Raw genomic sequence first — 18,016 nt, 5'->3', positions numbered from 1 at the left:
TCAGGGTGTTTAAGCACTGGGGGCTGAGGTGGTTAAAGATTATCACTTTTCTTGGGAAGCTGGATTTTTCTTCTGTTTGATTTATTGAAATGAATAGGCCCGCACCCATTCTGCAAAACTGCTGAACGGATGCAGACCCAGAAATACGGTCGTGTCTGACCCTACCTATCAAACATAACCAGCCACTCCTAAGAATAAGCCATCAATGGTAAAGTCCTGGCACACCCTATAAACATAAGTTTATATTGAAGTTAATGCAGACAGCTTCTTTAAATCATGTTACAGTGCATCTTTAAGGGGTTGTCCGGGTTCAGAGTTGAACCCGGACATATCCCCATTTTCACCCAGGCAGCCCCCCTGACTTGAGCATCGGGGCGGTTCATGCTGTAATGCTCTCCTTTGCCCTGCGCTGAATCGCGCAGGGCAAAGGCATTTTCTGGAGTTCCGGTGACGAACCGGGTTCTCCTTAGGGCTGCCAGGCGGAGGCTTCCGCCCAGCAGTGAGCACGATGACGCCACCGGCATTGATGGGCGGGCTTTAGCGCTGCACCAGCCTGTAAAACGGCCCATCAGAGCTGGTGATGTCACCGAACACACTGCTGGGCGGAAGCCTCCGCCCGGCAGTGCGTTATGGTAAATAAAAGAGCCCTTGCACTGCGCGATCCTAACATCAGGGGGGCTGCCTGGGTGAAATGATGGGTATGTCCAGGTTCAGCCCTGAACCCGGACAACCACTTAAATGGGCTTTTCTGAGCATTTTAGACTGATGACCTATCATAATGATAGGTCATCAACATGTAATTGGTGGGATCAGACACCCATCAACGCCGCTGATCAGCTGTTTGAGGAGGCGGAGGCACCGCAGTTGCGCCTAGGCAATTCCTGTGAGCACCGCAGTTACGCCTAGGCAATGTGACCAATGAATATGATGTCACTAGCCTATGGTAAGTGGTGAGGAGGCCACAGTCTACTCAAAAAGCTGATCGCCTGGGATGCCGGGAGCTTGGCCCCGTAGAAGAGAATGGGGCTGAGCGCAATACTAAGCACAGCTGCTATATAATGTGAGACGCTGTACTCGGTAAGCTGCAAAAAGGCTACGGGACTTATAGGAGCGCCGATGCCTTCTCAAACAGCTCACTGTTTGGGGTCCCGGGTGTCGGACCCTAACTCATCAGATACTGATCTGTATAAAACACTCAGAAAACCCATGTAAGAAACACAATTACTTTAAGTTGTACCTGATATTCTGGCTGACCAATATCAACACTTCTGTCACAAAGAAAAGTTATTAGTGATGAGCGAGGAGTTTTCTTTTCGTCGTTGTAGGGGCTCCCACCAGTGTAGCTGAGCTGGATCATTCCATCATAGTAGGAAAGCTTAGAATTTCCCACACCAAGATTCCATTTATCAGTGCCCCTGAGCAAAGGAATAGAAACAGCAGTTATTTAAAGCCCACCAAAAAGATTATCAGCAATAAAGGAGTTCCCAGGAACTACAAAACTGATGGCGATGATTCACTTGAATTGGAGTGATATGTTCTGAGTTGTAATACCACTCAGGGCCACTACCAAAAATATGGCGCTATATACAATAATCAATTCCAGAAATTTTCGAGGACCCAGCAGGCCCTGCGAAACCACCTTAATTATTCATCTCTCACCTGCAGAAGAAAATTTGTAATATACTTAAAGTCTCAAAGTTGAGTTATGTTATGCTCCTCTTCTGAAAATTCTGCATCAGATAATGGCACATGCTTTACCAGATTTCCAGTCTTGGCTATGGAGCGGACATCACTTTTAAAAAGGTCAGGGCGGGCACTATGGATGGGGCACAACTATTTGCCTCCCTAGTTCTAGATAAATAGTTCTAGCTCTGTGGTGGGCCCCGAGAGTGACGTCCCATCCATAACCCAGAAAGGACACCTGGTAAAGGACGCAATGTCAGTGGATGCCCGGTTTTCACAAGAAGAGCGTCACGTGACCAGGTTTATGCAATTGTGAGACACTATTTGAAACTTTCCTCCACAGGGGATATGAGTATTTACAGGCTATGTACATCTTTGGGGCAATTTTTTAAATTATTGGATTCTACTCTTTTTGGGGTAAAATATATTTTTTCAATTGGACTTCTTGTACTACAGGGTTTAATGGAGTACGTATCTGCAGACCATCAGCTTGTATTTAGCTTGAGTCCCTGTCATCCAGCACTTCTGTTTGCTCAATCTGTAACCTGTTCTTTGAACTCTTGACAGCTCATAAATACTCATTACAGCTCAATTCCAGTTATACTGATGAATATGGCTTAAAGGGGTTGTCCGGGCTTTTTAATATTGATGATCTATACTCCGGATAGGTCATTAAAGTCAGATTGGCAGGGGTCCGACACCCGGCACCACCGCCGATCGGCTGTACGGGGAGGCGGCGCACGCAGTGTGTACGTGCCGTCTTCCCTTCTCTCTTCCTGCCCTCCACTGTATATCTATGGGCCAGCAGCAGTGGATAGGAAGAGAGAAGGGAGACTGCAAGTGCACACACCGTCTCCCCGTACAGCCGATCGTCGGGGGTGCCAGGTGTTGGACCCCAGCCAATCTGATATTGATGACCTATCCTGAGGATAGGTCATCAATATTAAAAAGCCCGGACAACCTCTTTAAATAAGCGTTTATGGGATTAAGGAGATCACAGATAAGGTATTCACATGAGCCTTCAGATGACAGGATTGAATGCAAACACAGAACCCTGCTGCTCTACAAATACACAGATCACACCGTTATACTGGGAGGCTGAAAATTAGAAAATTGAAAAAAATATTTTTACCCAAAATAAGTAAAATGCAATAAAAAAAATAATAATAATAATTGTCCTCCAAGCTGTCCATAGCCTTTAAGATGGGTTTGCAGGGCCGCTTGATCCTGGGAAACCCCACGTGGCTTGTGGGTCTGTGGGAATGCAGAGAGTAAGACCCCCACCTATCTGATATTGATGGCTTATCCTAAACATAGGCTATCAATTTCGAAGTCCTAAAGAACCCATCTTATGCCATACACTGTATATGACTATAGTTTATTTACTCTTTAGCCACTTGACACGCTCCGGAGTTGGGTTCACACGGCTGCTGGGTTACATTGCTGCAAACATTTATATAGAAATTGTACGTATCAGTAGTAATATTGTAGTTTTCACTTTTACTTGTCAGCGGTGAAAGATCAAAGTAGAAACCTGCAAAATATAAAGCAATTTGGATATTAAAACCGTACCTATACACAGAAGCCCTGGATTTGATCACAAACAGAAGCATCAATAGCTACTTGAGAGTAACCCTTCATTTATAATGCCTAATGTGCACTTTTTTACATAATGTCAAGGGTAGCCATTTGTGGTTCTTTTATGTATATGTATCCTAGGAATTATATACTTTGCTTCCAGGACCCCATACTTGGCTGTGCTTCTAACACGGTGAGAACCCCTGCATTACAATGAAAGCCTGAACTATTGTGCCATCACAGCATACATAGAGAAGCTGCATTACACATTTCGAGGAAGTTAAATTTCATTAGATCTATATGAAAGGCAGTTGCATCCGCATGCTTATACAAGAAGACATGACCAGCGGTGCTGCACTGCTGATCCAAAGTTCTGATAAATAAGCACATCAGAAGTCCAAGATCTTGACATCATTTTGAAACAAAAAGAAGCTAGATGGACATATAGGTTGAATACCATCACCCCGTTTGGTCTTAATGATTATACAGATTTTGCATGCTTTATCCGATTTATTTGGGGGTCATTCTATTCCTTATTTTTATCTTCTGGCGAGGTTGCAGTGTAACAGAAATATTTGTTGCGCTGTCTTTATCTTTGAATATGTGGGAGAGTAACCTTCCCCTATTGCACCTCGCCATCCCTTTGTCCATTAGTCGCGATGAAATGATACTGTTAAATAATAATAAAAATGATTAATTCCAAATAATGTGACACTTTTCTACATTAGCATGAATCAGTGGCCAGTCTCCTGCATCATTATTTATATGCCCAGTGGTTTTTCTGCCCTTTTCTATGTATTATTATGAAATCTTCGATTTACACGTTCTTCCTGGTTTTGCGGTCCACCATGCGTTCCACTGCCTATTTCCGGTCACATGACTTCTGCTTCTCGGCGCGCGGGAATTTAGAGAGACGCTGACAGCATGCAGGTATGGACAGATACCACACTGTCCACCAATGTTCCTAGGCTGATCCAGAACCAATCTTGGACTGTATCCTGCTCTGATTCGGTACTACATGTGGATTTTAGCTACATAAGGGAAGTAAAACTTATCCTCCCCTCTGCTCCCATGTATACGTGTAATGATATGCTTTAGTGATTACCATTATGGATATATACAGCCACATCATTATCAATAATTAATTTATTGGTTGTTGCACGCTTATTTGAGTCTGGATTCTAAACTTTGGGTTGGAACTTTTTTTATGGCCATGAGATCACTGTTGCAACACCGTATGGGCATTGTTTAATGTATTCTAAATGGACTTGCACATATGTTCCATCTGTTCGTATTGGTCGATAATTTTTTTTTTAGGTAATTTTTTGTTAAATGTGGTCCCCTGATGAACTGATACAAGAGAACGGCTAAGAGAAACGCGTCGGGGCAAAGTTTGCATTCCTGGGACATATGATATGTGCTCCTTTTGTATATTGGTGATCCTATAGTGACACCACCTGATAAATTAGGAGCATATGTGTACTATGTGCGATAATATTATTTATTTTGGTATCTTTATTATTTTTCATGTATATTCTGACCACTGACAATCGACACTGGACAGTAGTTTTAATAGGTCTTTTCTTGGGTGACGGTATCTATCCCTTGTCAGGGACATATAGGGTTGATTAGCAGGTTCCTGACACGGGATCGCGCCTATTGGGGTGGCCATTCCGTTTTGATAGGCAGGGCTATCAGTCTGTAGGGAGAGTGTCAGGGTGAGGTTTTTAATTCCCTCCTTAACCAACCCAGCCTAATTGATAAATTGCTTTGTTTGGCACATTTTTGTGATACTTTTAATTAATATCAGTAAAGGTTACGTTTTATACTGGTGAAGGTGCTCTGCGAGAATAACCTATTTTAAGGACACACACTGAGATCTTTTGTACATTTATATAATACTGGATCTTTAGGAGTTGTTTACATGGTTTGAGAGTAGTGTTGAGCTTACTTCTGTTTTGAAGTTCGGCATACAAGGTTCGGGTTATCTAAGAATTCCCTTATGGATTCCGCTACCACGGACCATAAGTTATGGTCCGTGATAGCGGAATCCACAACGGAATTCTTAGATAACCCGAACCTTGTATGCCGAACTTCAAAACAGAAGTTCGCTCAACACTATTTAAGAGTATTTACATGGTGCTTTTTGGCTGTTATCTTCAGAGCAGCCAGGTGAACTGAAAAGGATTTTGTACTGTACATGGGAGGTGTACATCAGGAGGTGCACCTCCAGTATAAACGTATACCTCTGGTGGGGGCCTTTAACACATGGCATGTATAGACATGCATTTCCCACAGGCTCATGTGAAAAAAGGAAACTGCAGTATACAGTGGATATAAAAAAGTCTACAGACCCCTGTTAAAATGTCAGGTATCTGTGATGTAAAAAAAATTAGACAAAGATAAATCATTTCAGAACTTTTTCCACTTTTAACCCCTTAAGGACTCAGCCCTATTCCACCTTAAGGACTTGGCCATTTCTTGCAAATCTGACCAGTGTCATTTTAAGTGGTGATAACTTTAAAACGCTTTGACTTATCCAGGCCATTCTGAGATTGTTTTTTTAGTCACATATTGTACTTCATGACACTGGTAAAATGAAGTTAAAAAAAATCATTTTTATTTATAAAAAAAAATACCAAATTTACCAAAGATTTTTTTACTTTACATTCCCCACATGTCTACTTCATGTTTGGATCATTTTGGGAATGATATTTTATTTTTTGGGGATGTTACAAGGCTTAGAAGTTTAGAAGCAAATCTTGAAATTTTTCAGATTTTTCAAATCTTTGCGGGATGAGATGACTGTTTTATTGGCACTATTTTGGGGTGCGTGTGACTTTTTGATCGCTTGCTATTACGCTTTTTGTGATGTAAGGTGACAAAAAATTGTTTATTTAGCACAGTTTTCATTTTTTACGGTGTACATTCATCTGAGAGGTTAGGTCATGTGATATGTTTATAGAGCTGGTCGATACAGACGCGGCGATACCTAATATGTATACTTTATTTATTTATGTAAGTTTTACGCAATAACAGCTTTTTTAAAACAAAAAAAAAAGATGTTTTAGTGTCTCCATATTCTTAACCATAGTTTATTTATTTTTTGGGCGATTGTCTCAGGTAGGGGCTCATTGTTTGCGGGATGAGGTGACGGTTAGATTTGTACTATTTTAGTGGGCAAACGCCTTTTTGATCGCTTGCTGTTGTACTTTTTGTGATGTAAGGTGACAAAAAAATTGTTTAGCACAGTTTTCTTTTTCTTTTTTTTACGGTGTTCATCTGAGGAGTTAGGTCATGTGATATGTTTATAGAGCCGATCGATACGGACGCGGCGATACCCAATATATATACACTTTTGTTTTTTCCCCTATTTTTTACCAATTTTTTTTTTACTTTATTTTGGGAAAATGAGGTTTTTGCTTATATTTACTTGAAACTTAATTTTTTGGGGGGGAAACTTTAATTTTTTTCAACTTTTTTTTTCACTTTATTTTTTGTCCCACTTTGGGACTTGAACTTTTGGGGGTCTAATCCCCTTTACAATGCATTCCAATACTTCTGTATTGGAATGCATTGGCTGTATGAGTAATACTGTGTGTATTACTCATACAGCTTCCGGCCTGTGAGATCAAGGGGGCTGGATCTCACAGGCTCTTTTTTTTAATTTATTTATTTTTTAATATATTTTATTTTCCAAAAGACAAAAACAAGAAGAAAAAAACGACAATCTTCCACTTCAGTGTCACATAATAATAGAGTCAGTATATTAGATTCATCTTGTATTAAATTTCTCTTATACTAATCATCCCCCCTGTCCCTCCCTCCACCCCCCCTTTTCTTTCCGCGGAGCTGCCGTGTCTACATTGATTGTCAATTCATTATTATTTCTAGTTGTCCCCTTTCTGTTCCATATCTACATCAACTATCATTGTTTCCAGGTACCCCAGATCCGCTGCCAGACTACCTTTTTCCGAGCTGTTTGGGCTAATATGTGTTCATACTGCCTAACCCTGTTCATCCACTCCATCCACTCCCAAAAACTGGGGTATTTCATTGTGCCCCAATGTTTAACAATTATTATTTTGGCTAGTGCTGTGCCCCGTAGCCAGAGTGTCTGCTCGGTTTTATTTTGATCTGTCTCTGGGAGAATCCCCAGAATAGCATATTCAATGCATGCCTGGTACTTCATCGGGGAACAGTCCTGCAGTTTCCGAAATATTTTGATCCAGTATTGATTTATCCCTGGGCATTCCCACGGCAGGTGTTTATAATCTCCTCTATCTTTGTTACATTTATAGCAGTTCTGTTTCCTATCTTTATAAATGGTATGGAGTAATGCTGGTGTGTAGTAAAGGCGGTGTATGATTTTCAAAAGAATCCATGCATGGGCGGGCGACAGTCGATCTTTTAATATTTCTATAAACAATATTCCAAAAAATGGGTTCCCCCTTCTGTAAATCTCTTTCCCATTTATCCTCACCTCTAAAAGTGATCGTTTTTGTGTATTCATATTTTAACTTAACATAAATGTGCGATATAGACGTGTTGAATGTCATGTCGTGGCAATCATCTAAAAAAGTGTTTTTTCCTATCTTCAAATAGTTCTTATTATCCGTGTGGTGTTTAGCGTGACGTAATTGTTCATATCTAAATTTATCCATAAATCCTAGTTTAGTGTCTAGTAGTATTTCATTTAGGGGCTTAATCTGTCCCTTATGAAAAACTTGTGTTACTAAGTGTATCCCATATTTTTCCCAATATTCAGCTTGACCCAGTTGCATAACTTGTGGCAAGTGTGCATTGCCCCACAGTGGGGTGTACTGAACTGCTTCAGATGCACCTACCATATCTCTAATCTGTTGCCAGATGTAACCAAGCATTCTACTAAACGGATTTGTTATTGTTTTCTTCTTAAAGATACCGGTTTCGAGAATATGAAAGAGGTCCGACCATGGTCTACAATGCTCCCCAAAAAGGAGCCGAATGCATTTATTCTTTCGATTCCTCACACACCATCTCAGTTGAGCAGCAAGATAATATCCTTTTATGAACGGGATGGACATTTCACCCCCTTCTTTATACAGATACCGTATCTTGATTCTGACTCGTTTACGGCCCCAAATCAGTTAGTTAAATAGGCTCTCTAACTTAAAGAATTTATCTTCTATCGTAATTGGACTGGCATTGAAAACGTATAGTAACATTGGTAGTAATGTCATTTTGATGAGGGCTATTCGGTTAATTTGTGACAGGGGAAGTTTAAGCCATGTTCTAATTTTTTCCTTAACTTTATCTATTATTGGGAGTATATTCAGTTTCTTATAATGTTCCAACTTGGTCCCTATCTGGATACCCAGGTAAAGTAGGGAGTCTGCTGGGGTCAGTATACTGACCCGAACATTATGGCCCTGTGGAACCGGGCGTCTCAATGGAAGAAATTTTGATTTTTCCCAGTTTATATCGTATCCAGACAGGCATCCAAACTCGTCCAGACTTTCCATAACCCTGGGTAAATTTGTATACCCCTTCCCCAAAAAGAGCAGCATATCGTCCGCGTATAAACTAATTTTATCAGTTTCCCCCTCGCACCCAAAGCCAAATATTTCCACATCTGATCTAATTTTACATGCAATTTGCTCCAGGAACAGTGAGAAGAGCAAGGGGGAGAGGGGACATCTCACAGGCTCTTTACCGGAAGGCAGCGCAATGCCTCAGGAAGGCATCGCGCTGCCTTTCATGCTATCGGGTCCCCCCTACAGCCCCACGGGGACCCGATGGCACCTGCACCCGCCGCACCAGGTAAAAACCGCAGGTCTAAATTGATTGCCGACACTGGGGGGGGGGGGACCCACCCGCGCATTTAGCCAAGGTGCCTGCTCAATAATTTGAGCAGGCACCGGGTTCCAATCACCACCCGCCGGTGATCGGAACTATACATGACATACCAGTACGTCATGGGTCCCTAAGGGGTTAATGTGACCTATAAACTGTACCACTCATTTGAAAAGCAAACTGAAATCTTTTAGGTGGAGGGAAGAAAACAAAACAAAAAAAAAAACTAAAATAATGTGGTTGCATAAGTGTGCACACCCTCTTATAACTGGGGATGTAGCTGTGTTCAGAATTAAGCAATCACATTCAAAATCCTGTTAAATAGAAGTCAGCATACATAAAGTGCCTCTGATTCACCCCAAATAAAGTTCAGCTGCTCTAGTTGGTCTTTCCTGAAATTTTCTTAGTCGCATCTCACAGCAAAAGCCATGGTCCACAGAGAGCTTCCAAAGCATCAGAGGGATCTCATTGTTAAAAGGTATCAGTCAGGGGAAGGGTACAAAAGAATTTCCAAGGCATTAGCTATACCATGGAACACAGTGAAGACAGTCATCATCAAGTGGAGAAAATATGGCACAACAGTGGCATTACCAAGAACTGGACGTCTCTCCAAAATTGATGAAAAGATGAGAAGAAAACTGGTCTGGGAGGCTACCAAGAGGCCTACAGCAACATTAAAGGAGCTGCAGGAATACTGGCAAGTACTGGCTGTGTGGTACATGTGACAACAATCTCCCGTATTCTTCATAGGTCTGGGCTATGGGGTAGAGTGGCAAGACGAAAGCTTTTTCTTACAAAGAAAAACATCCAAGCCAGGCTACATTTTGCAAAAACACATCTGAAGTCTCCCAAAAGCATGTGGGAAAAGGTGTTATGGTCTGATGAAACCAAGGTTGAACTTTTTGGCCATAAATACAAAAGATATGTTTGGCCCAAAAACAACACTGCACATCACCAAAAGAACACTATACCCACAGTGAAGCATGGTGGTGGCAGCATCATGCTTTTGGGGCTGTTTTTCTTCAGCTGGAACTGGGGCCTTAGTTAAGCTAGAAGGAATTATGAACAGTTCCACATAGCAGTCAATATTTGCAGAAAACCTTGAGGTTTCTGCTAGAAAGCTGAACATGAAGAGGAACTTCATCTTTCAGCATGACAACAACCCAAAGCATACATCCAAATCAACAAAGGAATGGCTTCACCAGAAGAAGATTTAAGTTTTGAAATGGCCCAGCCAGAGCCCAGACCTAAATCCGATTGAAAATCTGTGGGGTGATCTGAAGAGGGCTGTGCACAGGAGATGCCCTCGCAATCTGACAGATTTGGAGTGTTTTTGCAAAGAGTGGGCAAATCTTGCCAAGTCAAAATGTGCCATGCTGATAGACTCGTACCCAAAAAGACTGAGTGCTGTAATAAAATCAGAAGGTGCTTCAACAAAGTATTAGTTTAAAGGGATTCTGTCACCAGGTTTGACCCCTGTCAGCTAAACATATGCTGATGTTCAGGGCGTCTTCACGATTCCCAATGTGGGCTTATAAAATGTCATCTGTGGGCTTATTTAGCTAAAAAACAGCTTTTACTAACCTGTCAGTCAAACAAATAAGGTGCCCAAGGGGATGTTAATGGGTGCAAGATGCCCGCTGCACCTACCGCCGTTCTTGCCCAGCGCCGCCTTTCCGGACTTCTGCGCCGCCTCCTAATCCTCTGTGCCGCCTCTCGCTCTACCTCCCTCCCCCCTCCTTCTGCTGTAAGATCTCGCGCTTGTGCACAGGGCTCTGCCTGATGCGCCTGTGCGGACTTCTCCATTTGGCTTCTTACAGCGAAGTGCGCATGCGCCGGCACTTCGCTCAACCCCTGTATGCGCGAGATCTTACAGCAGGAGGAGGGGGGAGGGAGGGAGAGCGAGAGGCGGCGCAGAAGATTAGGAGGCGGCGCAGAAGTCCGGAAAGGCGGCGCTGGGCACGAACAGCGGTGGGTGTGGCGGGCATCTTGCACCCATTAACATCCCCTTGGGCACCTTATTTGTTTGACTGATAGGTTAGTAAAAGCTGTTTTTTAGCTAAATAAGCCCACAGATGACATTTATAAGCCCACATTAGGAATCGTGAAGACGCCCTGAACATCAGCATATGTTTAGCTGACAGGGGTCAAACCTGGTGACAGAATCCCTTTAAGGGTGTGCACATTTATGCAACCACATTATTTTATTTTTATATTATTTTTTTCTTCCCTCCAGCTAAAAGATTTCAGTTTGTTTTTCAATTGAGTGGTACAGTTTATAGGTCACATTAAAAGGTGGAAAAAGTTCTGAAATTATTTATCTTTGTCTCATTTTTTTACATCACAGGAACCTGACATTTTAACAGGGGTGTGTAGACTTTTTATATCCACTGTATGTTTTTTTTTTTTAAATGCTTCTGTACTGACCAGTGTAGTAGTCTCTTAGTTTCACACCTGCGGTAACAGCCTAGCCAGATACCGCTGCGTTTAACGCCAGACCCTAATTATAGTCAAAGAGGCCTGGCAATGCACGGTCCTATCCAGCTAAGCCAGATATGGTGAACTCAGATCATCTGTTCCTCTAGAGCAGTGGTGGCGAACCTTTTACAGACCGAGTGCCCAAACTGTAACCCAAAACCCACTTATTTATCGCAAAGTGTCAACACTGCAATTTAATATGAACAGTGTCAGACTGGGGTGCCTAGGGCCCACCAGTAAAATTTATTTTGGGGGCACACCATACGGATATATTCAAATATAATAAATAATCTAACAAGTTTTTTTTATATGCATTGGCTGGTTGAGGTGCTATACATTGAATATATGTATGTAGTGCAGTAAGTCTACTGTGCTATGAGCCACTTGTGCAGGGGTTGGGAGACTAGGGGCCCACTGTGGGATTCACCTGTACCCCTGTGGGCCAGTCCGAGCCTGAATATGAATACCAATATAGTATATCTTCCATGTACTTTTATAATTTAGCTATAATAGCCTGCCTACATTCAATGCACTGCCTGTGCTGTTCATAGTGCGCCCTGCGCTGATAAATGGCAGGAAAAGTCTATGGCATATTGGTACACCTTAGACTTTTTCCATGGTGCGGGTGCCCACAGAGAGGGCTCCGAGTGCCACCTCTGGCACCAGTGCCATAGGTTCGCCACCACTGCTCTAGAGGAACAGCCTACCTGATAACTTACCACATGTGCAAGCAGCTTTACTAAATGTAGCTACAGGGTGTTCATCACAATCAATTATAGTTGTTAATTTACTTTCATTAATATAAAGAAGTTGTCCGCTTTTTCTATAGGATAGGTCAATATCAGATCGGCAAGGAGGGGGTGGGGGGGGGCGACTCTAAGGATTCCACGGTGATTAGCTGTTTGAAGAGAAAGCAGCATCAATCAGCTGATCGGCAGAGGTATTGGGATTCAGATCCACGCCAATCTGATATTAATGACCTATCCTGAGAATAGGTCATCAGTATGAAAAAGCAGACAACCCCTTTAATGTTTCTGCTTTCCTGTAACTCTGTACATAAACATTACTTATTTTACTCATGATGTACTAAGTAAACACACCCAGGTTTTTTATAGCAGCATATTTCCACTGTGCAAATGCATGCCAGTAATGAAAACGATAGAAATAATGACTTTCAAAGAGCCATTTATACATTTCTAATGGTCGGGCTGATTTAAGAAAAAAATGTCGATTTATAAATATAAAAAAATGGGTATGACAAGACTTGGGTCATCTAACACTCACCAGCCTGTGGATCTGCAACAGTGCAATCATCGCCTTCAGTTCTGGATACGATACAGGCAGCAGCGGTATTCCACTCAAATTCATAGTAGCAGTCCTCAGCGCTCTTCAGTACAGGAGGGCTCTCGCGGTTACCTAGATTAACAGAGATGTTATAGCGGTCTGTGCACCGAGATGGTAACTGTTTATTTCTTCGCTATACAATACTAGAACTATTTCTTGTTTGTAGCACAAAAGCTGGAGGCACAATCCTCACTACAAGAGGATATAGTAACGGAGCTCACATCCTTCATGACAAGGTTTGCCATACATAGTCCAATTGGACAGGCTTATTCAAGACCAAATGTATCATCACAGAACTGAACAATCAGCCGTCACTGAGCCACAAAAGGGAGAAGAACAGAAGCAAAATTCACAGCAAAGAGAACAAAAATATTCTCCCTAAAACACACCCTTTATACAACAAAAGAATAAAACTCCCACAAAAATACAAAACACCAAAAAGAAAAAAAAAAATCCTCAAAATGGAAAATGCTTGAAATTGACACCTATTTACAGAACTTCCAACAAGGAACAGATGGCAATTGATGTTAGTGACAGATACTGACATTCCGCCCCTTCACTAGGAGACTGCTCACATTAATGGTCTTTATTGTGATATCATTAAAGGGATTTTGCCCACAATCAACATTTATCATCTATACATAGGACAGGTGATGAATGGCTGGTCGCTGGGGGCACCCTGATCACAAGCCCCCACTTTTGCTCTCTGCACAGAGCATGCACACTGCTGCTCCATTCAAAGCCTATGGGGCTGAAGGAGATAGTGGAGTACAGAGCTCCTCCTTCTACGGCGGGCTTAGGACTCCCATTCAAGGGTTCGGTGGGGTCCCTCCCAATTGTTGAGTAGTAAGACATTTAGCACAATAAATGTTGGCTATGATCATTTCCTTTCTGCCCAGATCGGCTAGTATACTCCCAATACCTGTAGCTGAATGCCATAGAGCAGATGTTAATATTAAAGTATATATCAGCATTTAAACCAAATCAACATAAATAAAAACTACCAAATCAGCAAACTTCTTCTAGCAGGTACCTGGGCTGCACATAAGTATGATTTTGGTGTGAATTTGTTTGTTTCCTGCACAGGGTGACCCATCTGTGTATTCAAGCACAATGTGCCCATTAACAAGCTCTGGTTGAGTCTGAAACTTTCCTAAGTTTTTCTTGACACCGGGACCTGAAAAGCATAAAAGTGAAACCGAGATAATAAAAACAAAGCTCTAAATAATATCAAAAATGCTGTGAAACAGCAACATTGATGCCATAAATGCACCCTTACCCACTGCACAAACGGCTGCATCGTCCTCACAGACACTGGCCTCTCCCGTCTGTAGGATATCATGACAGACGTTGATATAGAAGCGACTCTTATCCGACGGCTTCAGGCTTACTGCCTCCCAGTTCTGCGCATCACTGGATTCTGAAATGAATTAAATCAATGGGTTAGAGGTTTATCATTTGTAATCAGAATTATTCATCCCCCCTCTCTATCATTTCAAATGCTGGATTTTTATAGTCATATACCTATTGGAGAGATCTTGCAGTAAGGTTTTAGTGGGAATTTACCCGTCAAGCTAAAATTAGGGGCCAATGATAAAAGTATTATAAAGTAATGGTATATCGCTAGTATATACAAGCACTTTATTATTGGTAGGTGTCTGACTACTGGGAAAGATCCTGAAAATGAAGCAGTCACTGCACTGATTTAGTGTTGCGCCCCCTTCAGACCTACTGTGGATGGGAAATTCAGCAAGGCTTCAATAAAGTAAATGGGGCCAGCGAGGCAGCCATGGGCACCAGTGTTCGTGGGGAAACCCAGATAGGGATGCAGTTCTGTTCCCCCGTCATTTCTAAGATTATTGGGGGTCCTAGAGGTCAGTCCCCTGGTATTATAATGTGATGGCATAATCTAGCAATATGCTGTTACTTTATAAGATGGGAACCGCCTTTAAATTCTTCAAAGCCTCAATTTTTTCACACACCTACTTTTCAAGGTGGTGATTTTATTAGTACGAGAATATCTGGAAGACTTTGTGAAAAATGCATGGAAAAATTCACTAAAAAGGTATTGCATAGACTTTCCTCGACTTGGACTTTAGTTAGAAAAGTCTATGATGTAACAATAGGGGAGATATATCAAAACTGGCGTAATAGGAAAATTGGCTTAGTTGCCCCTGAGCAACCAATCAGATTCCGGTTTTCATTTTTCAAAGCTCTTTTGGAAAATTAAAAGTGTAATCTTATTGGTTGCCATGGGCAACTAAGCCAATTTTGCTTCACGCCAGTTTTGATATATTCCCCCAAAAGTGTTGCTTATAAAACGGCAGAATCCATTCACTGGGAATCACAGCGACAGAAACAGATGAATAAACGCTACCAGTTGTTTTCAATGCTCTCATTCATCTGTAGGGAGAGTAACGCAACATGCCCATTCTGCTCTCCAGCCTACAACAAATATTTCAACCCCCTCGTTCCCAGCACGGTGGGGGATCCAGAGTTCGGACATCTCCCAAACTAACTTTTACAACTTGCCCGAGAGAGGAATAAGCCACTGCCTCGCCCTTGAGGGCAAAGACATATTGAAGTTTGGGGTTCACAATCCTCCTTTATCCCAAAATCTGCCATCAGGGCAAGGACTCATGCACACTAACGTATTTTGTTTACATGTCCGCAAAAAGAATGGAAATGACTCCATGCGCATTTAGTATGTCCGTTCCGCAAATGCATAGAACATGTCCTATTATTGTCCGTATTACGGACAAGGATAGGACTGTTCTATTAGGGGCCAGCTGTTCCGTTCCGTAAAATACGGAATACGCGCAGACGTCATCCGCATTTTTTGTGGATCAGTGTTTTGCGGACCACAAAATGCATACGGTCATGTGCATGAGCCCTAAAAGGGTAGAACACCCTCAGACACATGAGATCAGTCAGTCCTGCCGATATCAATGGGTGTGACCAACATTCATCTAAGGTGTATGGAAAGAGGATTTGGTAGACAAATCTGAATATTCGAAACTGATATGATTCTCTTACCTGCAGTGCGCATCAAATTAAACAAGTTGTATTGTTTCTTCTTGGATTCGACATAGCACATGTCCTGTTTCTTTTTCAGACAAGCATATTTGGTTTGCCAAGAAAAGAAATAGGTACAGTCGGCTTCACTCTGAAATTCGGGCAATCCCTTTCCATCATTCACTTGAATAAAAAATAAATAAAAAAAAAGTATTAGAATCAGGATATTTTGCCATAAACATAGATTCTATCAGAAAGGTAAAGAGTCCTGGGAGAAAAAAAGCACCTCTACCGCTGGGTGTGAAAATATTATAGGACAAACTTGTAAGGTCCAAAAATCGGATTGGATAGGCGGCGATAATCTGAGGCTGACACTAGGATTTCTGCCATGGATGTGCAGTTTGAGGTGCAATGTAAGTAGAATTCTGTTTTGCCAATATGTAAATGTATTTTTTTTATTGTGGGGTGCTTAATCCATGCAGATTTATTTTCTGAAGCATGTGAAGGGGGTCAAAAAAAAACAACAAGTGGAGATAGTCTGTCATCAGTTTTTAGGTCAATACAGATCACGCTTTTAAATAAATCAGTATCTGAATATGCATATATTTTACTATTATACAGAACATACAAAAACAAGATGGCTGCTGTTACTCTTACCTGCAGTCTCATTACAAATGAAATTAATAACAGTCATACGCTGGAAACCAGAGCCGCATGTTTCTCCCCCAGGGTATGTCAAAGTTATATCCCCATCAGAAAATCTATAGAGAAAATGATTGATAAGAAGGTATTTATTTCAATAGAAACTGAATGAAAACATAAGAAATGACACGTGACTAGAATAAAAGAAGCACATGCTTAGCAGAACCAAAAAAAAAAAAAACGACAACTTAGACAAACCACGACTATATTCCTATCAATGAATAGGACTACATTTTCAAATATGATATATATTGCTATGTTTCAATTGCACGCTAAAAGCTGTAGAAGACCGTATCTGCATCACTAGCTAACCACTTGACTGTACTTCTAGCAAAGCAGCTCGAAATGCATGATTTACCTGAAAAGGAACTAAAAGTTAAATGATAAAATTATTAACAGATTCAGGGCAAATTGGCTCTACATATGGACTACATGAGAGAATATAGTAACACATTCACTGATTTCTGAAATAGAATAACCCTCAAAGGTTCCATCAGGTGTAGTTTGGCGTGCAGCAGTGGAGTCATCATCAAGAAAATGAAAAAACACATGGATTCCAATAAAGTCAATGGAATCCACTGGGGACTGTTTGGACCTATTAGACGAAACAGTCAGCGCATCCATTGAGTCACGATTAATGTGGTGTGTTAATTTTTGAAAAGTTCTAAATTGTATAACTGAGGGTGACCATACAAATTAGAGAGCTGTCAAATGAAAATGCTTGCTTGGCCAACAGGTATCCCTCCCAACCATATTCCGAAGGCTCAGAAGGGAAAACAATAATTGCTCTTACCGGTAATTGTTTTTCTTGAAAAAACGGCATGACGGCACCCATGCGACTAGGACCTCCCATCCAGGACAGGAAACCTGAAGAGATAAAATGGTTCACACCCCCACCACACCTCAGTGATTATAATAAACCTCAAAAAGCGGGTAGTATCACATCTGTGAAAATCTGAGACCACCTTGGGCTGGAAAGATGGAATTGGTCTAATGATCACTTTATCTTCCTAAATCGTGGTATAGGGAAGGAAAGCAGAAAAAGCTTGAATTTCAGATACCCGTCTAGCTGAGGTTATTGCTAGAAGGAAGGCCATTTTAAAAGAAAGCATATTGATAGAGATTTCACTTAATGGTTCAAACAGCTTCTGAGATAGGGCCGAAAGAACAGTATTCAAATCCCAGGGAGGAGACAATGGTCTTAAGGAAGGATGTAACCTGGAGGCTGCTGAGAAGAATCTTTTAATGCATGGATGATCAGCTAACATATAATGAAATAAATAACTTAGAGCAGCCATCTGAACCTTTAGTGTGGAAGCCTTAAGATTCCCATCTAGCCCTGCTTGTAAAAAAAATCTAGTATCCTTGGCATTTCTGGAGA

General features: G+C 41.5%; 1 protein-coding gene across 2 annotated transcripts in view; it reads right to left on the bottom strand.

Moving 5' to 3' along the window:
• The window catches only part of IGF2R (insulin like growth factor 2 receptor), a 231,858-nt gene that overhangs the window by 136,952 nt on the left and 76,890 nt on the right, over positions 1-18,016 (bottom strand). For both annotated transcript variants that reach the window (XM_040429474.1, XM_040429475.1), the window contains exons 10-16: positions 16,591-16,694; positions 15,955-16,116; positions 14,198-14,338; positions 13,952-14,095; positions 12,859-12,990; positions 3,070-3,217; positions 1,238-1,415 (exon numbers count right to left, since the gene is read on the bottom strand). In XM_040429474.1, coding sequence (XP_040285408.1) covers positions 1,238-1,415; positions 3,070-3,217; positions 12,859-12,990; positions 13,952-14,095; positions 14,198-14,338; positions 15,955-16,116; positions 16,591-16,694 — 1,009 coding nt within the window. The remainder of the gene's footprint in view (positions 1-1,237; positions 1,416-3,069; positions 3,218-12,858; positions 12,991-13,951; positions 14,096-14,197; positions 14,339-15,954; positions 16,117-16,590; positions 16,695-18,016) is intronic.

The sequence above is a fragment of the Bufo bufo genome, chromosome 4 (genome assembly GCF_905171765.1).
Source record: "Bufo bufo chromosome 4, aBufBuf1.1, whole genome shotgun sequence".
Taxonomy (NCBI): domain Eukaryota; kingdom Metazoa; phylum Chordata; class Amphibia; order Anura; family Bufonidae; genus Bufo; species Bufo bufo.
The sequence above is the reverse complement of the archived record's forward strand: the minus strand, read 5'-3'. Positions and strand labels throughout refer to the sequence as shown.